Source organism: Exserohilum turcica (assembly GCF_000359705.1).
Source record: "Exserohilum turcica Et28A unplaced genomic scaffold SETTUscaffold_10, whole genome shotgun sequence".
Classification (NCBI taxonomy): Eukaryota; Fungi; Ascomycota; class Dothideomycetes; order Pleosporales; family Pleosporaceae; genus Exserohilum; species Exserohilum turcicum.
In genome coordinates this window covers 218223-240736 of record NW_007359915.1, presented here as the reverse complement: position 1 = coordinate 240736, position 22514 = coordinate 218223, and the positions used below count along the sequence as shown (strand labels likewise).

General features: G+C 55.1%; 9 protein-coding genes across 9 annotated transcripts; 5 read left to right on the top strand and 4 right to left on the bottom strand.

The window, feature by feature from the left end:
- The first annotated feature begins 295 nt into the window (after positions 1-295).
- SETTUDRAFT_166597 (uncharacterized protein) lies at positions 296-1336 on the top strand. The gene is made up of 3 exons (XM_008023242.1): positions 296-588; positions 656-748; positions 801-1336. Exons 1-3 carry the CDS (start codon positions 509-511, stop codon positions 1102-1104), a joined length of 477 nt encoding a protein of 158 aa, XP_008021433.1. The 5' UTR covers positions 296-508; the 3' UTR covers positions 1105-1336.
- A 251-nt stretch (positions 1337-1587) lies between these two features.
- Positions 1588-2530, top strand: SETTUDRAFT_144615 (uncharacterized protein; the record flags this gene model as incomplete). The annotated part of the gene is made up of 2 exons (XM_008023241.1): positions 1588-1704; positions 1774-2530. 2 exons carry the CDS (start codon positions 1588-1590, stop codon positions 2515-2517), a joined length of 861 nt encoding a protein of 286 aa, XP_008021432.1. The 3' UTR covers positions 2518-2530.
- A 605-nt stretch (positions 2531-3135) lies between these two features.
- Positions 3136-4633, top strand: SETTUDRAFT_174825 (uncharacterized protein; the record flags this gene model as incomplete). Its single annotated transcript, XM_008023240.1, has 5 exons — positions 3136-3490; positions 3538-3775; positions 3825-4018; positions 4073-4238; positions 4300-4633. Exons 1-5 carry the CDS (start codon positions 3178-3180, stop codon positions 4631-4633), a joined length of 1245 nt encoding a protein of 414 aa, XP_008021431.1. The 5' UTR covers positions 3136-3177.
- Positions 4634-5813: 1180 nt separating this feature from the next.
- Positions 5814-8073, bottom strand: SETTUDRAFT_144608 (uncharacterized protein; the record flags this gene model as incomplete). The annotated part of the gene is made up of 5 exons (XM_008023239.1): positions 7829-8073; positions 7519-7775; positions 7349-7460; positions 7042-7296; positions 5814-6996 (listed from the first exon to the last, which is right to left on the bottom strand). The coding sequence occupies exons 1-5, from the start codon at positions 7939-7941 to the stop codon at positions 5814-5816; spliced, it is 1920 nt and encodes a 639-aa protein (XP_008021430.1). The 5' UTR covers positions 7942-8073.
- A 1377-nt stretch (positions 8074-9450) lies between these two features.
- SETTUDRAFT_158196 (uncharacterized protein) lies at positions 9451-10005 on the top strand (the record flags this gene model as incomplete). The annotated part of the gene is made up of 2 exons (XM_008023238.1): positions 9451-9803; positions 9894-10005. The coding sequence occupies 2 exons, from the start codon at positions 9451-9453 to the stop codon at positions 10003-10005; spliced, it is 465 nt and encodes a 154-aa protein (XP_008021429.1).
- A 412-nt stretch (positions 10006-10417) lies between these two features.
- On the bottom strand, positions 10418-14130 carry SETTUDRAFT_44998 (uncharacterized protein; the record flags this gene model as incomplete). Its single annotated transcript, XM_008023143.1, has 5 exons — positions 10418-10944; positions 10991-11604; positions 11651-11778; positions 11826-11898; positions 11948-14130. Coding segments are annotated over 5 exons (3386 nt in total), but the record flags the coding sequence as incomplete, so codon positions are not given.
- A 199-nt stretch (positions 14131-14329) lies between these two features.
- On the bottom strand, positions 14330-16918 carry SETTUDRAFT_144602 (uncharacterized protein). The gene is made up of 4 exons (XM_008023237.1): positions 16171-16918; positions 15691-16115; positions 14763-15642; positions 14330-14712 (listed from the first exon to the last, which is right to left on the bottom strand). Exons 1-4 carry the CDS (start codon positions 16730-16732, stop codon positions 14612-14614), a joined length of 1968 nt encoding a protein of 655 aa, XP_008021428.1. The 5' UTR covers positions 16733-16918; the 3' UTR covers positions 14330-14611.
- Positions 16919-17267: 349 nt separating this feature from the next.
- Positions 17268-19013, bottom strand: SETTUDRAFT_166593 (uncharacterized protein). The gene is made up of 2 exons (XM_008023236.1): positions 17662-19013; positions 17268-17597 (listed from the first exon to the last, which is right to left on the bottom strand). The coding sequence occupies exons 1-2, from the start codon at positions 18745-18747 to the stop codon at positions 17409-17411; spliced, it is 1275 nt and encodes a 424-aa protein (XP_008021427.1). The 5' UTR covers positions 18748-19013; the 3' UTR covers positions 17268-17408.
- A 1264-nt stretch (positions 19014-20277) lies between these two features.
- On the top strand, positions 20278-22053 carry SETTUDRAFT_144598 (uncharacterized protein; the record flags this gene model as incomplete). The annotated part of the gene is made up of 3 exons (XM_008023235.1): positions 20278-20738; positions 20791-21808; positions 21858-22053. The coding sequence occupies exons 1-3, from the start codon at positions 20348-20350 to the stop codon at positions 22051-22053; spliced, it is 1605 nt and encodes a 534-aa protein (XP_008021426.1). The 5' UTR covers positions 20278-20347.
- Positions 22054-22514: the final 461 nt, after the last annotated feature.

Below are 22514 nucleotides of genomic sequence, written 5' to 3'. Positions count from 1 at the left end.
TCTCGCCGTGTATAGCACCCAGCCGGCCTCCCATTACGTAGTGCTGCCTGCATGCATCCAGCGCCGCCAGCCTCCAGCCTCTGCCCTCCCTCGTCGGGCTCCGAGGCGGCGGCGGCGCATCACAACGATCTACACACGCCCCCCCCCCAATTAGCCTGCGTGCATGGACATCCCATCCCATCCCCTTTTCCCCCTACCCTGCCCTGCCCTACCCATCCCAACCCATCCCATCCCAACCCAACCCAACCTAACCCTCCCGGCACTGTCATCGTCGCGCGCCCTCTGTTCCAAGGGAGCCATCTTATGCCCAGCTCCCTCGTGCACCAGGCCCGCCCGAGTCGCATGAAGCTCGTCTTGTCTTGTCCTGTCCTGTTCACTCGTGTCCCATCTCATCCTGTCCCTGCCACTAGCCCATAAATATATCCCCTCGTTCCTGTCGTCGGCCCCATCCTTCTCCACGACTGCCCCCCCCGCCCGCCACGCCGCCCGCTTGTCTCCCTGCACCACCATGACCTCGTCGTACTCGACACAGCCCGCCGCCATGGACGACCCCGACCATGGCTGGAAGCCAAACAACCGCCCCCAATCGTGAGAAGCCTCCCCCGGCGCTAGCATCGTTGGCGCCTGTTCTATTCTGTTCTGACCATGCCTGCAGCACCGTAGCGCGCAACTTCATGACAGAGCTCAACAGCCTCTTCAACCTCGACGACGGTGGCGTCGAAACGCTCGACCGCACTGTCCATGAAAAGTAGGCCACCCCGCCCGCTCACCCTCGTCCCCGCCCGCTGACGCCCGCCCAGGAAGGAAGCCGTCAACTCGCAGACCAAGGAGCTCGAGGCTCTCGAGGCCAGGCTGCGCGCCGCCGAAGAGCGCCTCAACCAGGCAAAGAACCACTCGCCCCCGGCCAAGAGGGACCACGGCAACACTACCAAGACCACCAACCAAGACGAGGCACGGCTACAAGGCGCCGCCAGCCCGCTCGCGCAAAAGACGCCCAGTATGCCAGGTGCGCTCCCACAGACAGCAACCCCTTCGTCAACCACCAGCGCTGACTATGTCCTGGTAGAGAGGCCCTCGTCCTCTGCCCAAGCCGAGGCCGCATAGCCCCATGTCATTGATGATAATACCACGATACCCAGGCACTGCGTCCTCCCTCATCACTCTCTGGCCGCGGCACGCCCATGGCGTGCATCTTGGACAGAGGCATACTTTTTTATAATCACTCAAGACATTTTCTCTTCTGCTCAGGCGCCTACTTGTTCGTTTTCTTCTCGCGCCGTGGGCGCGCTTTCGATAGAGGCTGCGGCCCTCCGTGGATTATCTAGCTGGAAAATGCTATATACAGTCCATTTTGGCTCCTGTTCTGATCGCTCTTGTCGTGTGGCTCTCTGTTTGTGGTGGTGGTGGTGGTGGTCGTCGTCGTCGTCGTCGTCCCCACGGCCCGCTAAATGCGTGGTGGTGGTAGTAGTAGTGGTCGTGGTCGCGCGCAGGGTGCACGGGCCCGCTCGTCGTACCTGTCATCTTAGGAGAGGCTCCGACAATCTCCGACTCATAACCTTTGCCATGGCCGCCGCCGCTTGGGAGATTATGGCCGACGCTCCACACGCCGCCGCGCTCGTCGAAGCTTTCGATAGACTGGTCGACGAGGGCGTCATTGTCTACGGCCCGCACCAAACCATACGAGTCGACGCCAACGGCTACCCGGTACGCACCGCATTTCTCTCCCTCGTCCTCGGTCCCCCCGCCAAGCCTTGCGCTCATGACTCTTGACAGGTCGAATTCCGCATCTGTCCAACGCTAGCCACAAAGCCCCATACCGTCGGGGCAACAAACCACGCCTTTAATCACTCGCGGAAATGGGGGCCCGGCAGCGACATGTACTGTCCCGACGAGCGACTCATCATTACCCAGCTCAATCAGACGCACGACCTGGCGCTTAACCTCTTCTGCGTCGACCGGCCACAGCTGCTCATGCTAACGCTCGACTCGTACAAGCGCCAGCACGAGGCCTTGGACACGGATGACTTGACTGTCATGCTGCAAGTGCTGCGCCAGTTCCCCGGCATGTACGTCATTTTCAACTGTGGAGAAAAGGGTGGCTGTAGCAGGGTGCACAAGCACCTCCAAGCGCTGAATGGCCCGCCCTATGCCTTTGAATATCTCCTGTCAGCCGTCAGCGACAAGCACAAAACGGTTCCTTTTCGCTACTTTGTCCATCACTTTAGCGAGGGCTTTGCAAACACTTCGGCCTCGGCCGTCTTGTCCGTCTACGCCCACCTCCTCAGACAGTGCCCGCCAGCCCTCGACGCTGGCCCAGACGAGGCACCTCCCCACAATGTTGCCATGTGGCATGACCGTCTCGTCGTCATACCACGGCGGAGTGGCAGCATAGAGGGCGCCAGTGCCAACACGGGGGGCATGCTCGGAAGTGTCTGGGTGACGGGCCAGCAGCAGGTAGACGAGTGGCTAAGAATCGGGTGTGCAAAGGTGCTGGGGGAACTGGGAGTACCTGGCTAGGACAAGAAAAAAACAATACACATCACAACAACATGTCTGCTTTTGTTTCTCGACCAGCCCAAGTTATCGCCTTCTTGGCGACCGCCTCTCGATAATGCGGTATACTCTCCTTCCCAGTTGGACCCTCGCTTCGGAGCAGCACTCAGTGTGCATTGCATCACGTCAACCAGCTAGCCATGACTACGACACCACGTACCTTGACTGCCCAGACCTGGCCTCTCCGTATCGCGTAGCCAAGACCAGCCAGTCCAGTCTCCGCGCGCGCTGAGCCCCTACCCCTGCCTAAAGCGTCAAGTGAAATACCCCCGAGCCAATCACGCCCACGGCACCCGCCTCCCATAACCAGCGCGCCAAGTGATTCCATAGATTAAACGTCCATCTACGCCGCGTGCCTCTATTCCGACCTCCTTTGAATGTCCATCTCCCGCGCGCTCCGTCCCAGTTGGACGCTTGTTTCCTGGCCCAGCAGGTCCCTGCTAAGAGTCTGGGGTAGCTACCTGCCTGTTTCATCATTTCACGTGGAAATGGACAGGCTGTCGGCCATGCTACTCGATGGGAAGGTGGGATAAACCATGTAGTCGCCGTCAAGCATAAAGAGGAGCCCTTTCCACCTGCTTCATACACCACTCCACTCGCCTCCGCTGGCCTGCATTCTTCATCATGAAGGCTACCATTCTTACCTCGGCGCTTCTCCTCTCCTCGACTGCCCTGGGCACCGTTGTCCCCAGGGCTGGCAAGAAGGTCGACTACAATGGCTTCAAGGTCTTGCGCGTAACTGCCACGGACAATGTCAAGGACCAGGTTGAGAGTCTGTCGGCCCATGTTCTCAACCCTGGCAAGTCGGCCGAGATGGATGTAGTCGTTGCGCCTGAAAACGTCGAGGCCTTGACTGCATTGGTTGCCGAGAGCAAGGTGCTCAACAACGATGTTGGTGCTGCTCTCAAGGAAGAAGGCGAGATGGGTGTTTATGCTGGTTTGTGGCCTGGTCACTACACTTGGTATCATACTAACAGCAACTAGTCCCCAGCGAGTCATGGTTCACAGCATACCACCCATATGCCGACCACATTCAGTTCCTGCGCGACCTGCAGGCCGGCTTCACTGGCCAGTCTGAGATTGTCAATGTTGGAACTTCTGTCCAAGGCCGAGCTCTGACGGGTATCCACATCTGGGGTAGCGGCGGCAAGGGCTCCAAGCCTGCCGTTATTATCCATGGAAACGTGCACGCACGAGAGTGGATTACCTCGATGACTACCGAGTAAGTGACATGAATCCAGCTAGCACCGAAACAAGCTAACACGCCACAGGTACTTTGCATGGCAACTCCTGACAAAGTACTCGTCGGACTCGAGCATCAAGGCGCTCGTCGACAAGTTTGACTTTTACATTACCCCCATTGTCAACCCCGATGGCTTCGTCTACTCGCAGACCACCGACCGTCTCTGGCGCAAGAATCGCCAGACAGTCAGCGGCAACTCGTGTGTCGGCCGCGACATCAACCGTAGGAAAAAGATGAACCAAACTACATGACCAAGTCAACTAACATATGCCCCAGGCAACTGGCCCTACAAGTGGGAAGTCACCGGCGGCGCCTCCACCAACCCCTGCGCCGAAACCTACAAGGGCCTTGCCCCCGGCGACGCTCCCGAGCTTCAAGGCGTAAAAGCCCAAGTCGACGCTCTCAAAGCATCGCGCGGCATCCGTCTTTACCTCGATGTGCAGTACGTCCCCTCCTTTTTCCCCTTTCCCCTATTTCCCTCTTACTAAGCCTCCCCACCCCAGCTCCTACGGCCAATACATTCTCTGGCCCTACGGCTACGACTGCAGTCTGCGCGCCGAAAACGACGCTCAGCACCGCAGCATCGCCACGCGCGCCGCCTCGGCCATCCGCGCCGTCTCCGGTACCGCATACACCATTGGCCCCAGCTGCGCTACCCTCTACGCCACTACGGGCTCCTCAACTGATTACACCGACGTCACGGGTAATGCTACCTACTCGTACACGTACGAACTTAGGGACAAAGGTACTTATGGATTTACCCTGCCGGCTGCCCAGATTCGACCTACGGCTGTGGAGACGTGGGCTGGTGTCGTGAGTATGCTGCAGGATGCTTAGGTGCTGTTGTGATGATGATGATGATGATGATGATGATGATGATGATGATGATGATGATGAAAATCAGGATGGGTTTTTGACGATGATGATGGCTATGATAACGATGACGATGGGATTCTTGTGTATACCTTTTTTCAGTGTTTTTGAGTGTTTTTGTTTTTTATCAGACTAGCATACCTATGTGTAGGGTGTGTAATACAAATCTTTATTTTTTCTATGACGACTTTTTTCATTCCATACATATATACATACATACCTACCTATATACAACTTTGCCCTTTTATTGCACACATGCACATACCTAAATATACACATAGACCCATGCCTCCACACCACCTCACTTTTCTCTTTCCTCTTTCCTCTTTCTACATGTATGTATATACACACCCAAGAGTTAACAATCCAACAAGACATCTCCTGTGTAACAATAATAATAATAATAATAATAATAATAATGTGCGTGCAGTATGCGTTGTGCAAGCAACTAAATAGCTGATATGCTTATAAGCTGCATTTTTACTAACTCGCTGATTTACTAACTGGTTTATCGACTTGTTGGCTGGCTGGCTGGCTTAAGTATGTATGTATGTGTGTATGTATATATGTATGTGTGTGTGTGTATAGATAAAGCAGGATTTACAATGTTTTCTGTATGAACCTTGGTTGGTTGGTTAGAGGATACTTGGGTAATGCATGTTGCGGGGCTGGGGAGAAAAGGGGGAGAAAAGGGGAAAAAGAGGGAGAGGAGGAAGTATGTATAGTAAACATTTCTTTCTTCTTCTATTCTTTACTAGTCACAATACTAACCTTTTTTCTTCTTCTTGTATAAACGCAATGATTACTTGCTTCATGTAACATTTACCCAGTTTCTTTCTAGGTCATCATGTATTATTCTTCTTCTTCTTCTTCTTTTACGTTTCTGGTCCGCAAATCTTCTACTTTCCTCCTCTATTTCGGTCTTGGAAAAAATTTTCTCCTACTATGAAGGAAGGATGTGGAAATGGGCAACGGGGGACATTATTACTTGTCGCTTGTTACGTAGCGTTCATGGACATGATTATCAGAGATTCTTGCATGTGGAATGAATACACAAGTGTCTTGTCACATCCCCGCAAAAAAGAGAGAGAAAAGAGAGAAGAGAACAATAGTAACATAACTACCATTCAAACCATCTATATCCCTACGCCCACGAAAAATGCTCAGAATGCAAATACACACCAACGGTACCCACAGCACCCCCCAAAATACGCAGGTTCTCCCCCGCAACTGCATTGCGGATATCATTCTGCATGGTGGCCGGCCCACACACATATACATTGAGGATTTCCTGTGCATCTGCTGCTTTGGCGGCTTCTTCGCGTACAAGCACGGGTAGTGCTGGGCGGCCTGTGTACTCTTTGCTTGTGGTATTGGCAGCGGGACTTGCGCCTCTGGTTTCGAGTTCCTTGTCGCTGGCTGTGGAGGAGGATTCTGCGCCGACGGGGCGCGTTGCTGGTTCTGCTCCGGTTTTCTCGGGGAAGTCGGGTGGTGGTGCTGTTGTTTCGGATGTGGTGCCGGAGCCAGTAAGGTAGACTTGGATTTCGATTGCGGAGGCATGTGCAGTTGGGAAGCGGGCGAGGAGGCGCTGGACGGCTTGCTCGAACCATAGTCGGCTTCTCGCGTCGCGCGTTACGAGGACCATGCGTAGAGATGTGTATTTTGAGCCTGGAGAAGAAGACGTTGGGTGGCTGTTGGCTTCGTCCTTGCCCAGCTCCTCGTCGTGGAAGCTCGACGTCGAACGCAAAAAGTGTTCCAGAAACGGTAGACACCAGCCTGCGCCCGACCCGCCAGCGATAACGAGAAGCCGGTCTGCAGTCCGCAGCTTGAGCGAACTCGCGCCGCCGTACGGCCCGTCTACGATGACGGGAATCGTACCGTCGGGCTTGGTGAGCGCGTGCTGATACAGCTTCTGCGTGAAGCCTGCTTGGTGGCGGATATAAAACACCAGTTCAGCAGCATCGCCCGGCCGGCTAGGCGGTAGCGAGCAAATGGTAAACGGGTGAGCGGAGAGAGCATCGAGGAAACCGAAGCCGGTGAAGCGCAGGAAGCAGTGTTGGCCCGGTGACCAATATTCGCATCGTGCCGGGATACTGATTCTGGTGAAACCGTTGCCCTCTACTGATACTCGCGCTTGCTGTGTCCCCTTGTACTCGAAGACGGTGCGTAGCACGGGAAAAACAAAGCACGGGACGTAGACGGCGGCCGTGGCGACGAAATAGTGCCAGCTGGTTAGCGTGTGGTCGCAGTGCCAGAAGAAAGTCAGTATGAAGATTACCACGGCGAAGAAGTGGGTTGCTTTGAAGAACTCGTATCCAAAGTTTCTACTGCCGCGTTAGCTGCATGTCGCTGTATGACTCGGGGTTACTAACCGGATGGTGCTGTGCGACATAAAGGTAAGCCAGGCTTGAAAGACGATTGCTACGATTCCTGTCCAGTAGAATAGCAGGTTGTTGGTAAAGTGGTGTTCCATGTCGTGCCAGTGGACGTGGTACACGATGAAGGGGAACGTGTGTAGGAGAGCCAGGACGAAGAATGCGTATGAGATCCATCGGTGGAACACTTGGAGCCGTTCATACGACACTCCGGTGAGCAGTGTGATCCAGTTTGTTTTGCTCGCAGTAGCACTGCTTTCCGTTAGCACGAGCTTCAACACACCATAGCGGCCATCACACGCACAAGATAAACGGCATACAGCCTAGCGCCAGCCATCCCGAGCGCGTGGCCAACGGCGGAGAATTGCCAAACTTTTTGCTAGCCCAGTAGTACGGCTGCGGTGCTAGATCCATGCCTGTACCCAGCATCAGCCCGAATCCTCACAACAAATATCGCACACACGGGAGACGTACAAAAGAAGAATATCGTTCCTGCGGCCCCGAGTAGCAGCACGCCGACGGGAGCAGAGTTCCACTGCAACCGTCCGACGTGGAACCCGCGATACGACAAGTACCGTGACACGGCCAGACCTTTCCGCCAGACGGACTTGCGCTGCGCTTTTTTGTGTCGCAGAAACAGCGACGAGAAGATGTTTGCAATGATGAAAATTCCAATCGCGCACATGAAAAAGGCGACAGTCGGCAGTGCAAACACATGGTCTGCAATGTACCTGGCGAACCCATCAGCATCGTCCCAAGGCAGAGAGAAAGAGAATCCACATACCAAAAGTGCCAGCGCTTTCTATACCACGCGCACTCCTCTGCTGTCTTTGTGCCACACGTGGACATGCGCATGCCCGTAAGCACCACGGGCGACGAAAGCCATGCTGCACTCATGGCGCGGTAAATGGATTATCTCGCACGCAGGAAACCAGTCCAACGAAGCCTTGAACCGCGGAGCCAGACTGACTGACTGGTACGAGGGCAATAAAACAACAAGGGAGGGAGAGGGAAAAAAAAGCGAGTTTCCAACCTCACAGCTCAACCATTCCAAACCGAATAAGTTGCACACACACACACACACCCTAGCATATGTACTTAGGTCAGTACTGTAAGTAGAACAGAAAGACATGCAACCCCCCAGTAAGCCACCAAAAACAACTACCCACACACACACACACCAACCCAACTACCATGTCATATCACGCCGGCCGCGCGCCCTTGTCTCCCCGGGTCATGATATCTAGCTCAATCTCTCGCCTACACCAGCCTAAACCCCTCGGCCCAAACCCCATGTCGCGCTTCCCCCTTCCCATCCACGCACGCACCCCCCAAAAAAGCTTGCGAAAAAGCTTAGCTTTGAAACCGGCGACCCGGGAATACCGGGTCTAGTGTCCCTCTCTATTTTTTTTGAATACCCCCCCCCCTCCGGAAGTGAGTTGCGCGCGCGGGGGTTGGGGGGAAGAGCCAATAGGCGGTGCGCGGCATAACCAGATTGAGCATATATGAGCAAGTTTTTTTCTGCTGGGGTCTGGACCTCACTCTACTGTATCTAGAAAGATAGAGCGAGTGAGCGAGGAACACCTGGGTTCAAGTACTAAGTAGCGCCGTTTCGGGAGGAAGCATAGGAATTGGGGTTGGGGGGGTTAAATGGGTTTTGGGGACATAGATAGGGCCGATGATTTCGGAGCTTGTTGTCTCTTTTTTTTTGTTGGTTGGTTGCTTAGTTGGTGGCTTAGTTGGTGGATAGGGTTAGTGTGTCTGTGTGAGCGTGGTACGGGGGTGTGTGCGGCGTGCGACACTTTTTTTTTTGCTGGCGGATAAGCAAGTTTTGGAACTAACCGGGGGTGCCTGTATGTAAGTATGCATGTATGTATGTATGTGTGTGTGTGTGTGGCCCGATATATACATATATTAGCGGTGGGAAGGGTAGGAATAGGTGTCCCCCTTGTACCATTGGATTTTCGATTTTTTTTTAAAAAAATCTCATTTGGATTGATCATCACTTTTACGCATACTAGGTTTTTACTGACTAGGTTGCTTAGTTGTAGGGAAACACGGCTTTCTTTTTCTTTTTTTTTGGAAAAAAAAACTTACCGGGCGGATACTGGCCTTGTCCGTTCCAAACGCGAATTCTACTACGGGAGAAGAAACCTATGGGTCGAGCAAAGGCGATAAAATTACCAGAGTAATCGCTTATACCTACCTATCCTACCGACCAACCTTCCTGTAAACATCCACCCACAAGCCCACCAAACCCACACCACACCAACCGCAAAAATGGACATGCATACCACCATGTCCATGTCACCCACCGCCACCATGAAAAACATGGCCATGCCCTCTTCAACCTCGCCCTCCATGTCCATGCTCTCCACCTCCAGCATGTCCATGCCCATGTCCAGCATGCTAATGACCTTCTTCACGTCCTCCCGCACCCCTCTCTTCTCCACATCCTGGACACCCACCACCAGCGGGCAATACGCCGGAACCTGTATTTTCCTCATTGCACTGGCAGCGGTGTTCCGTGCGCTCGTAGCGATCCGGTTTAATCTGTTTGCGGTGTTGGAGAGGGTCAAGGGGAGGAGGGGAGTTGTATCGGCAGTGGGGAATCGGGGGAGTGCGGGGTTGGAAGGGGAAGGGGGCGAGGGAAAGCAAGGGAGAAGGGGGAGGACGGCGGAATGGAGACCCTGGAGAGCGGATGAGGCGGTTTGGATTGCGAGTTTCGATGTGGTTATTGCGGGGGTGTCGTATTTACTGTAAGTATTCTTCTTCTTTTCTCTCTCTTGATTCTTTTTTTTTACGGCAAGTTGAGCGACGAGGACAAGTGTGTTAACCCAGACCAACAGCATGATAGCCGTCATGACGATGAACGTGGGATACTTCATGTCTGTTCTCGCCGGCGTTTTCCTGGGTAGTCTGGCTTTTGGCAGGTTCATGGCAAAGGCGGCGGCGCATTAAAGGAAGTGACTGTTGAACTGGGCTGGAACTAATGAGTGGGGGGCGTTTAAATGCGGAAATCAGTGTTCTATACTGTTGGTCACAATGGAATGGAATAACTATAGTAATATAAACAGAAGAAAGATTGATCTTCGCAGGAATTTGGAATGAGTTCAGCAGTGCCATATTGATAAAGACGTGGACGAACTATATTGTTATACGCATTCAAGTTGGGCTGCATAACGGACGATCCGAGTCTCCTTGCGCGAAACCACTCTATTCAAAGCTTGGTTATTAGCTTCATGTGCTTGTCCAGCATACAATATAAAACAAGACAAGGGTATTTCGGTCGTGCCGCCGTCGGACATACTGCATACACATATGCGATACGAAAAAAATGGACTTATTTTCTGGCCAATGACAACGCCCAAAATTCCTGGTATCATAAAGTCCATCAAACCCCCAACCCTTGGGCACTCGGCACTCGGCACGGCCGCAATACAGGAACAAATGGAGTCGCTCTACGCTCTCGTGTGTATAAAGATAGGTACACACAACATCTACCCATGCACTCACGCAACAGTAACACCCTTCCTCGTCCTGAGCGCAATCTTGGCCATATTGCGAAGATCCCAACCGTCCTTTACGTTTTTCGAATCGGGAATGTGTTCTCCAGAGTTGATGACGTGGACCTTCATTTTGGGGTGAAACTTTAGGCCAGTCAAGAGCTTTGGTGTTACGAGAAAGTATTGGCTTGTACGCTCTTGACACGCAATGTCCACCATGCGCTCGTGCACCATGCGTTCGTTGCGCGGGTCCATGCCCTGATTGATCTCGTCAACAACGCGGAACGGTGATTGAGCAAGATCTTGCAGAGCCATGAGGTAGAAGATGGTCGACACAGCGCGCTCACCGCCTGACTGTCGATGGGAATTCAGGACACTGAGTGGCTCATTTTCGCTATTGAGGTCAGTCAGGTTATGTGAAATGCCATAGAATAACGTACCGGAAGCGGACAGAAATCTGGATAGACCAGTTGTCAAAGTCTTCCTCGTCCTTGTTCACAGCAACCTCGCCAGCACACCCAATCTGCTGAAAGTTATGTGCAAAGGCATCGCTGATCTTTTTTATTAGCACGTCGAGTTGAGGTTCCCACTGCTCGCGAATCTCCGTAATCTTCTCCCTGGTCTCTTCGAGACCAGCTGTGTACTGCTCTAGCTTCTCCCGTGTCCTGTTGATGTCTTCCTCGCGCTTCTCATAAGCCCTGATAGCGCCAGGATTGCCTTCGGCCATCATCTCCAGCCGTGCAGCGACGGCCTGAATCTCCTGCTCGAGGTGGTCAAACGAAGGAAGCTGGCGATACTCCAACACAATCTGCATTTCCTCTTCAGTCAAGTTGTCAATGTCTTGCTGGGTAGCTACCGTCTTCTTCATGTACTCGTCGCGGAGACGCTTGATGCGAGCTGTGAGTTCCTGGACCTCGGCCTCTTTGGCCTGCTGCCTTTGGATCATGGTACTGTTTTCATGCCTCAACGCATTGAGCTCGGACTTGGCTTCAATGAATCGAATCTCGGCCTCAATGAGCGACTCATGAAACGTGCGCATTTGTGATACGGTTTTCTTTGTATGTCAGCAAAGTGTGATTGCCATGTCAGTTGTTACTCACGGCGTAGTCCAGAGTCAAGTCGGCCACGCGTAATGCCGTTTCACGAGCTTCTGCTTTGATCCCGCGGATGCGGTCATTTGTTTCTGCATTTTGCTGATAGTAGTCATCCAACATACTCTGCTTAGAAGCTTGGTCTTGTCAGCACACATCCTATTAGTTTACTGAAGAAACCTACCAATCTTGTCGGGCAGGGCCTGCCACTCGGCGAGGGCCTTTCTCGTACGGTCTTGTTCTGCTTGTATCTCGTCCTGGTATAATATCAGCAACAAGAATTGGTACATGGCCAAAGAACAATACCTTTGCCTCCTTGAGTCCCTGCATCTCCTCCTTCAGATTCCTAATTTCGGTTGTGACGGATTTATGGTTGTCTTGTAGCTCTTCTTTTTCTCGCACCAGCTGCGTCATCCTCACTTCAAGCGCCCGCAACTCCTCTGTGTTGGCTGGTTGACCGGTAAACCATTGGGCAGGTCTAAGTTTGATGACAGACGTTGAAGAGGCGTTGTACTCTCTGCGCGTGACAATGCGATACGTGTCGGTGCCACTTACCCAGCTGCGGATAGGACTGTTTGAGACGGCAGCGTGCTGCTCGTCTGAAATCGGGGTCGGAGCGTAGGCGATTTGATGCAGGCGGTTGTTGTCGCAAAGCATGGCTAAAACAGGCGCAGGTCCTTGAATATACTCTAGCATGTAACCTTGGAATCCATATCTGACCAAGTCTGCTGCTGCAACGGGTGGTCTGTATGCATCAAGAGGCTTGGGAGACGTTCGAAGGTGAACATCATGGAGTCCCTGGCCTCCATTAGCCGGCTTACTCAAAAGACGGGTCGATAGCAACTTTTGGTCCTCGCTATCAGTGCAAGTGATTGCAAGGACATCTCCTCGTCTCAGCTGACCTTCCAGGGCCTGGGCGTATCTAGCATCTGGAATAGAGCATTCCAGGATTGGCGGACCAAGGACTTGGCCTCTGAGATTCAGCGTGTGCTTGTTATCTTGGATCCATTTCCATGCTCTTGCTGTTTCCGAAGACAGTCTTTGCAGCAGACTTGCCTGCTGACCGCTTTGAGTGTTGAGCTGCTCTTGCTGTGCCTTGAGTCTTGCACTCTCTTGTGCGATGCCGTGAGCGCGTTCGTGGAAGTCTTTTACAAAACTCTGCTTTTCAGTAATTGTGTTGCCGACAGAGGAAAGCTGAGCTCGGATTTCAGTCTTGCGTTTCTCATACGCAGCGGCGTCGTACTGTACAGGCTCATTCTGTCGCCGTTGCTCGAGCCTATTGATATCGGCAGCCACCCGGACAATGTCTTTTTCGCGAGTCTTCTTGGAATGCAGCTCGGCCTTGATCTGGTCGGTAAAGTCGTTTGCCTTGGTCCTGTCTGCTTCAATCTTTTTGCTGAGCCTGTCGGCTTGTGCCTTGATCATGTCGACGCGGTTCTTGCGCAACTTGACAACCTGCTCAACCTGGTCACGATACACTTCCACTTCTGAGAGGACCCTACGCGCTGGTTCCATGGCTTCCTTGATCTGGTCGAGCTCTAAACTGGCCAGCCTCTTGTCTTCTTTGAGCTGTGTGATATCGGATTTGAGCAGTTTGATCTCAATCATTGGCCTGACCTTCTTGAGACAGTTTGATTTGCGCAGCAAGCCTTCACGCTGATGAAAGCGCTCCACGTCGTCTCTGGTTGCATTTTGCTGTTTCTCCAGTTTTTCCAAATGGTTGCGCTCATTCACCTCCTTGGTCTGGAAGTTTCGTTCCTCGGCGCGTAGGTCCTTGAGTTGATCGTGCCACTCAACCATGTGCGGGGGCGCCGCGGCACGTTGAGTTTCTCGTAAACGTTCCACATCACTCATCTTGGCAAACTCGACGACGCGGTCTTGGGGCAAGAATTGACAGAGATTATCAATCTGGATCGAGAACTGCTTGGCCATGGTTGTGACGGCGACCTGTGTGACACGCTTGCCGTCCAGAAAGTATACGGATTTGTTGTCTTCCTTGCGAATGGTACGTTGCACGATGCGATTTGGACCGTTGCCTGGGCCTGTGGCGAGCTCGATTTCGATGACGGCTTCCGTAGCACCATGCTTGACAAAAGCACCCAGATCTTTCGCTCTTCCCAGATGCTCACTGCCCCATCCAAGCCCCAGACATATTGCGCAGACCAGCGTACTCTTTCCTGTGCCATTTGGGCCAATGACCATGTTCAGGCTGGGGCCCAAATGAAACTCGGCGGCCGTGTATGTGACAAAATTCTTGAGTTTCACCCTCACGAGGGAGCCTGGCTGGAAATCGTCTTCGGCATATGCGCTTGCATCGTCGTTTTGTACGTATGAGTGGCCGTTGCTGCGGACAGGACTGTCGGACGCGTTCCGGTCATGTCGGGCGCGTTTACTGCCTGATGCTGATGAGTCGTCGGACTGCTCGTCGGAAGCCTCGCTGACAGCTAGCGAAGGGCGCTTCCGCCTTCTTTGAACTAGGCCCGGCATTGTCGCAGTGTATACGTGTGGGCGGGTTGTCTTGTCGAGCACAATGTCTTGAGAGAGGGGGTGGATGACGATTAGCGTGGGCGCTTCACGTCTGTGCGCGGAATCGCGAGGCGCTGTCAGGTGACGGCGTGTTCGACTCGACACAGGATGAACCTTGTCTCGTGTGGCCAGCAGCGTGTCCAAATTCAGACAGTGCAAACTGTACTCATGATATTCGTGTATCCATTGTCTACTAATACACGATCCTCCGAAAGCATGCCGCGCAATTGCCCGCCAAAAGGAATATGCGGGTCCCAGACCAAACGCCGAATTTGATGGAGACTGTGATGGCCAAGTCATGAAAGCGTTCCTTTTATCCATTCGCCTCATTACTCGTCCCAAAACGACGACTGCCACATGCTTCAAACGAATCGCATAAACTAACAAAACCGCAAATGCACAGATGCAGCCAGTGCTATCGCGTGCTGGGCGAGGACCATGCCTCTAGAAAATGGTGCCAAAATTCTCGTCGACCATGGGAAGCGGCTTTCTGGGGCTTGCCGGCTTACCATTCTCTTCGGTGGGCTTCTTGTGGCGGAAGGTGACTGCACTCGTGTTAGCACAACGAACAGCCGGTGCTTGGGCCAGTACTTACATCCAACAAAGAGACCTTTGCTCATTTGGACATTGCGATCCTGCATAGCCTCCAACGCAGCCTGCTTCTCGTGCACCTCCTTGTACTTGGCCATGTCGGCTTCGTTGCCAAAGTCGTCAAAGTACCCGGCGTCAGTCTCGCTGTCCAGTTCTGGCACGAATGGTGCCTTTTGCTCCCTCAACTTGGTCCAATCCACTTCAGCAAAATACTGATGAGCGTGAATCTCGGTGATGTTGCGGAAGCGGGAAGTCTTGGAGGCCACAAGACGCACGATAAGGTCCCATGTGCGCTTGGAGAGAAAGTACGAGGGGTCTTCGTAGACGGGCTTCCGCAAGACCTTCTTCCACTGCTTCAAGTTCTGCCATGTCTCGTCGACCGTGGCGCCAGCAAAGGGCGGGTATCCAGCCAGCGCTTCGAACAGCATGCACCCCAAGCTCCAGTAGTCCACTGTGAAGTCGTACTCCTCCCCCTTGAGTACTTCAGGGGCCATGTAATCCGGACTGCCCACAATGCTCTTTGCGTAGTTGACATCTCGCTCACGAAGGGAGCGGTAGTTTTCTCGTCGCTGCGCTGCAGATCGCTCTTCGATTGGTCGGCCGAATGGCGAGACGACATCGCTGACCGACTCGAGCTTTATCCGCATCGATTCGATCTTGGAGGGGGCAAGTATACCAGCAGCCAGACCAAAGTCGGTCAATTTGACGTGTCCGGTGCTGTCGATCAAGAAGTTCTCGGGCTTCAAGTCTCGATGGATGTAGCCCAATTGATGCAGTGAGTCGATACATGTAAACATCTCCGCAATATAGAAGCGCGCATGTCGGTTGTGCAGAACGCCAGTGTTGTTGAGTAGGGTGCGAAAGTCACCTCCTGGAACATATTCCTGACACATATCAGTTTATGGCCATGATTCTTTGGCTCTGTAACTTACCATGGCAAGGTAGATGCTCTTGTCGTCTTGGAAGGCGTAGAGCAAGCGTACAAGCCACTCGCTCTTAGCCGTGGTCAGAATATCGCGCTCTGTCAGGACATGGCGGACCTCATCCAGCTTGAACAACAGCTTCTTGCTCATGACCTTCAAGGCGCAAACTTCGCGCGTGTCCTTTTTCTGGGCCAAGTACACCTGTCCATAGCCACCCTGACCAACCTGGGTGAGGATCTGGAAGTCGCCCTGTCTTAGCCGCGTGCGCCGCTTGCGCAGGTTGGCACGCTCGCGGCCGAGGTATTGTGTGAGAGCAGTGTTGTAGTCGTCGTCGGGCGTCTCGGGCGGAGGAGGGTTCTGGGCCTTGAACTGCGAGAGGCGGGTCTGGCGGGTGTGTACGTAGGTGAGGAGGTCGTAGTAGTAGTCGAGGAAATCTACGAGGCTCGTTAGTCATGTGTTGTTGGCTGGCAGGCAGGATACAAAACATACACAGTTGCGTGACATTGGCAAGGCGCTTGACTGCGGGCTTCCTCGCCTTCTCCAGGTCCTCTGCCGAAAGGCGCTGTGGACCGTTCAGGTAGCGTGTCGACTGCTCCGTGTCGCGCGTCCGGTAGGGCTCCTTGCGCGACTGCGCGGCGTGTGTCATGTGGCTGTTGTCCTTTTGTACCGCGGGGCGCCCGCCCGGCGGTGCGTTCTCCTGGTTCGACCTGCGTGTGGGCGAGCCCGATGTGACCGTGGTGGAGTCTGGCCCCGCGTACTCTGCATCGTCGGCGGCGCCCAGCTTCAGCTTGTTGGGCAACGTCGGCGACGCTGGCTTGGAGCGCGGCGAGCCCATGGTGGGCAGGAGGCGCATGGCATTCTCGAAGACATGGGGCAGGTCGAATGCGCCCGGCGGCTGGTGGTGTTTGCTTGGGCTGCCCTGGGGCGTCTGCTGCGGGCTGATGAAGGCCTCGGCGGGCGTGCCTGGGCGGTCCATACTGTTGCCACGGGTGTGGAGGAGCGGCGGCGGGACGGGCAGTGGGAACTTGTCCCTGTTGTGGTGGTCGACCATGGTCGTGGTCGTCTAACTCGATTGCGACGGAGAAGGGGCGATTGCGGGCAGCAACAGCAGCAGCAACAGCAGCAGCAGCAACAGCCGTCGCTACACAAGACAAGGAGGGGCGGGCCAGCGGCGAGAGAACTGGGCCGGCGCAGACAATCGCCTGTCTATATACGCGGGCCTGGGACCTTGCAAAACCTGCGACAAACAATCCGGCTTGCCTGCCCTCAGCTTCTTGTTGATGGTGGGGTGCGTGTTTGGGGCTAAGTGTGCTCCGGGCAACGATGAATTCCAGGCTCCCTGGCAGGTGGGACCCCATCTCCGATCGCCATCAAGGTTTACCATTGCCATTTTTAGTATCCGCCTGTCGTGGTACCGTCTTGATGGCGCGTTGAGTATTATGTACGGATCCATTCTAAGTACTGCCCCAGATATCCAAAATCACCCACATTGAGACTCCGTCTTCCCGGAAAAACACCATACCCCGCCCGCAGAAACGCCGTACATGGGGGGGGGGGGTCTGGACAGACTTTCCACGCCAAAAAATGATATCATAGCTCCAGCTCTCCCGCCCGCCGTGCCACCGCCAGACGTCGAGGCAATATATGCAGTGCCCTTTGTCTTGCCTTGCTTATTCCCTGCCCCTCGTCTGCCCCCCCAAAGACATTGTCGTCGCCCAGTGAGCCCTTTACAGATTGTGAAAGTCACGTGGTATTCCATTAATTAGTAGTTGCTCGCGCGCCAGCAGATCCACAAAGGCTTGACCGTTGCGAGGAAACGTGTGCATCATGGCCTGCAGATGCCGTGGTGTCTCAATGAGCTGCTTTCGACACATGGGACATGTGACTTTGTTTTTGTGGGTTCTGCACGTATCGAACTAGTTCATGTTCAGCAAAGCAGCCTCATGACTTTTGGCAGTCGTCAAGAAAAAAAAAACTCACCCATTGGAAGATGCAGAACTCGCCAAACAAGTGTCCGCACGAAAGCACGATTGCATTCTCCTCGTCTTCTGTAGGCGAGACATGCGAGGCCGAATAATCCTTCTGGCAGATATCACACGCCTTGGACGCATCCTCGGGCAGCTCGCTTGGCAGACGCCGCACGAGGCCATCTTTAAGTTCCTGGATCTGTCGTGGCGTGGCAATGTTGGGATCAATATGCGGGCGGTACCCCGCAAATCGAGGCCGCACTTCTCTTGGTCGGTGCCTCATGCGACTCGGGGGTGGCGCTCTGGCGGCCGCCTCTTCTGCGTCAGACGACGTGCTCGAAGGCGAAAGATCTACAGAGTACCTTTCGAAATTGCGGCGGTTCGAGGTCCGCGGAGAGATGCTGCGATCTGAACGGCGACTGTGGTCTCCAGGCGACATCCACGGACGGTATCCTGAGGCAGGGCGGGTTTGATCGTTCGGCTGACGGTGTTCGTGGGGCTGCAGTCTAGTGCTCTGTAGCCGCTCCCCGGGCGCTGAATCTCGAGTGCTTTGGTGGGGGGTGCGCATGCCTCCCGCGTGAGAGTTGCGTGCGAGCCCCTCGACAACATTCCTCTGGTCGTAGCGGCGGCGGGCAAACGACGGCCCAGGCGCATTCAGGGCCGCTGTCGACTGGTAGTGCTGGGCTGACGTTCCTGGCGTGGGAATGGGCTGGAAGCCTTGCATTGTGTTACTAGTGTTTGAGAAGGGCTGGTCTGGATGCAGATGTTCAGGGCCGTTCCAGAAAGCTGGCGGTGGCCTTGGAGGACCGGTAAATTGATATGAGAACATGTGCGGGTGGTAGTAGGGATAACGAGTGCCCGCGGGCGGGTAGGGCGAGCGATCCTGTAGCTGGGTGCTACCTGGGCCATCGGGTACGCTGCGATTCTGCGAGATTGGGTGGCTGTTCATGGGCAGATATAGGCTTCCATATAGAGGCGGCAGCTGTTGTTGGAAGGGTGCATGTGCAGACAGAAGCGGGGCAGCCAGCTCTGCAGCTTGGTGTCCGGAGCCAGTGGTGAGATGAGCCCATGAAGCCGCACCGTAGTCGGGTTCGGCCATTCGAGCTCTTGTTTGGAGGGTCAACGGGGGGAGGCCGGTCCTGGGTAAGCCGCAGTGGACGCTGTGTCAACGAGTGGTAAGCGGGCAGGCTGGGGGCTGAGTGAGCGCGCAAGTCGGGATTATTAAACAAAGACGGTGGAGCAGACAGAGGCGGTTTCTGTGCCGTGGGTTGAGGCAGTCGAGGAGTCGAGGAGTATAGAGCAGAAGGATCGAACAGCGTCATGGAAGCCTTATCTGCGGCTTAGCAAGTGCGTGCGGCCTAGGCTGGTGCCGATGGAGCACGAATTGAATGGGCTCAAAGGGTGAAGCACGCTTGGAGGACTCAGCGCCCGGGCTGCGAGACGGCAATAGCCAGGTCAGCGATAAGAGGCGGACGGGACTGTTTGTCGAAGCTGGAGACGGGCCTGTGAATGGAGATGAGGGGTCATTAGCTCAATGTCACGTTGACACGCTCCAAGGCGAGCGCTGGCATGGACCGCAAGAATGGTGGAGACGAGATCAGGTGCCCTTTGCAGACTTGACTCGCTTGCATTAATCTAATCATCAGTCGTCGGAAGCCGGAAGGCGCAGGGCTCCAAGACCCGGGCGTCACGCTGCGACCGAAGAGTTACTCAAAGTATTACTGCGAGCGTGTGTCTTGGCGGGCCTGTACTGGACATGTCCGGCGCGCAGCACAGGCGGGCGTGCATGGCCAGGGCCAGGAGCGTATTGCCCGCCCCAACTAAGTACTCAGACACATGCTGAGCGGAACCGAGCACGACATGGCCGACGGGCGTTTAGCGGCAAAAGGACCATGGGCGCGAGAAAGCTGTGTTTCACTCAACAGGGTATGCCCGATCATGCCGAAGTTTGATCGGTGGCTACGCGCGCTTTCCACTAGGGCGGCCGATGCAAGTGCAAGTGCAAGTGCAGGTGCAGGCAGAGCCACATGTGGGCAGCGTGGCGGCCAGCCTGGCAGCAGCCGCTGGCGGAGTCGTTTACTGAGCGAGGGCGAGGTGAGACAGTAGGAAATAGAGAGCGCGCGCCGGCGGGCCTGGGACGACTGGCGGCAACAGTGGCTGGGCTGGGCCGGGCGGGGAGACTGCGAATCGCCGCGGGAAAGTCGAACGCTTGACGTTGCATGCGGAAGAAGTCAGGCTCGGGCTAATGCTGCGAATTTGGCGCCGGCTCTGGAGCCCCAGACGGCGGCGACGACGACGGGCAGCTCCACGGGCAGGGCAAGCGACGTGGCGGGCGTGTGGGTGTGGGTGTGGGTAATCCATCCTTCGACGGTGAATTTCGAACAGGAGCAAGGACCGTCGCTCGTCTCGCCACGCCGCTCGAAGGAAAGAAGGCGCTGCATCGCGGATTGCGCCTGTGGCTTGGCACGGCGCCCGTCACGTGACCGGGAGCCCCCGGGTGCGCGCGGGGGAAGGATCGGGGGCGGCGGCGTGTGCCTGAGCCTGTGAGGTCAGAGCTCCGCCGCCTGCGCGACCACGGCCATTTTGTCGCGAGCAGGCGAGCAGCCGTCTCTCCATCGTCTCCTGCCGGGCGCCTGGCATCCATTGAGCTCCCCCGCCATCTCCACCCCCTCAATTGCACCCCCGCCGTCTGCTGCGACATGTTCCGAAGCGCGACCAAGCTCCGCGCGGCCGAGGCCGGAGCCCTACGCTCGCTGGCACATGCGAAGGCCACCAGCCCCTCCTTCTCGTGCTGTGCCCGCATCTCTCGCCCCCTCTCCACCACCAGAGCCTCGCCCCTGACGTCGCAGAGCCTCTTCCAGCGCCGCCAGTTCAGCGCCACCACCGCCACCATGGCCAACACCAGAACCGAGAGCGATGCCTTTGGCGAGATCCAGGTCCCCGCCGACAAGTACTGGGGCGCCCAGACAGAGCGCTCGCTCGAGAACTTCCGCATCAACCAGCCCCAGGACCGCATGCCCCCGCCCATTGTGCGCGCCTTTGGCATCCTCAAGGGCGCCGCTGCCACGGTCAACATGAAGTTTGGGCTGGGTATGGCGCAGTCTTCCCACGACCGCCACGCTGCCATGCTAACGCTACACAGACCCCAAGCTCGGAAAGGCCATCCAGCAGGCCGCCGACGAGGTGGCCTCGCTCAAGCTCATCGACCACTTCCCCCTCGTCGTCTGGCAGACTGGCTCCGGCACCCAGTCCAACATGAACGCAAACGAAGTCATCTCGAACCGTGCCATTGAGATTCTCGGCGGCACAATGGGCACCAAGAAGCCAGTCCACCCCAACGACCACGTCAACATGTCTGCCTCGTCCAACGACACCTTCCCCACCGTCATGCACATTGCCGCCGTCCTCGACTTTGAGGAGTCGCTCATCCCCGCCCTCGCCAGCCTGCGCGACGCATTGAAGAAGAAGGCCGACCAGTGGGAATCCCTCATCAAGATCGGAAGGACACATCTGCAGGACGCGACACCTCTGACGCTGGGTCAGGAGTTCTCGGGCTACGTCCAGCAATTGGACTTTGGCATTGAGCGCATAAAGTCATGCCTGCCGCGCCTCAAGATGCTGGCGCAGGGAGGAACCGCTGTTGGCACCGGAATCAACACCTTCAAGGGATTCGCCGAGGACATTGCCTCGGAGGTCAGCAAGATGACTGGCAAGGACTTTGTCACCGCACCCAACAAGTTCGAGGCTCTCGCTGCCCACGATGCCATTGTCGAGGCCCACGGCCAGCTCAACACCCTCGCCACTTCCCTCTTCAAGATTGCCCAAGACATCCGCTTCCTCGGCTCTGGTCCCCGCTGCGGTCTCGGTGAGCTCAAGCTGCCCGAGAACGAGCCTGGCTCCTCCATCATGCCCGGAAAGGTCAACCCCACCCAGTGCGAGTCCCTGACCATGGTCTGCGCCCAAGTCTTTGGTAACCAGGCCGCCACTACCTTTGCTGGATCCCAGGGTAACTTTGAGCTCAACGTCTTCAAGCCCGTCATGATCCGCAACCTGCTGCACAGCTCGCGCCTGCTCGCGGACGGCATGAGGAGCTTCGAGAAGAACCTTGTTGCTGGTCTGGAGGCCGACGAGAAGCGCATCAGCTCCATCATGAATGAGAGGTAAATTAACCTACCACTTCTATTCACCCATAATACTAACCAAATGCAGTCTTATGCTCGTTACCTGCCTCAACCCTGTCATTGGCTACGACGCTGCTAGCAAGACCGCCAAACATGCTCACAAGAACAACCTAACCCTCAAGGAGGCTGCCTTGAAGCTCGAGGTCATTAGCGAGGCTGACTTTGACAAGTACGTTCGACCGGAACTCATGATCAACCCGTCCGAGTACAAGCCCAAGAACTAGAGTCATTGTGAGGATGGCTTGGTAAGTTATAAAAACAAAATTCTATGCTGAATCCCTTCTCAAATGAATAAAAATCACATTGCAATGTCATTCCCATTGATTGTTGTCGGAGGTTGTGTCTCCTAGTAACGATAGTTCGGGTGATTTTCTTTGGACCACTAGAGCAGCTCAACTACGTACGAGATGACCCTACTGGCTAGGCTCAATGTAGAAAGGTATAGAACAAGAGACATTGTACCAAATGCGCTTGGTAAGCTGTTGTCAGAGCCTGCTTTTCTCACTGTCTTTTCTCGCCGGACATGCACTGAGTAGTACGAGATACCGAGCTTGCCTGATGCGCTGCATGCATCCTGCGGAGAGAAGACCACCCGACCATTGAATTGCGAAGACAAAAGTATGATATGAGCGAGGCTTGATCGAGAAAATGGTGGTGACTATGGATAAGAATTGTGGCTAACATA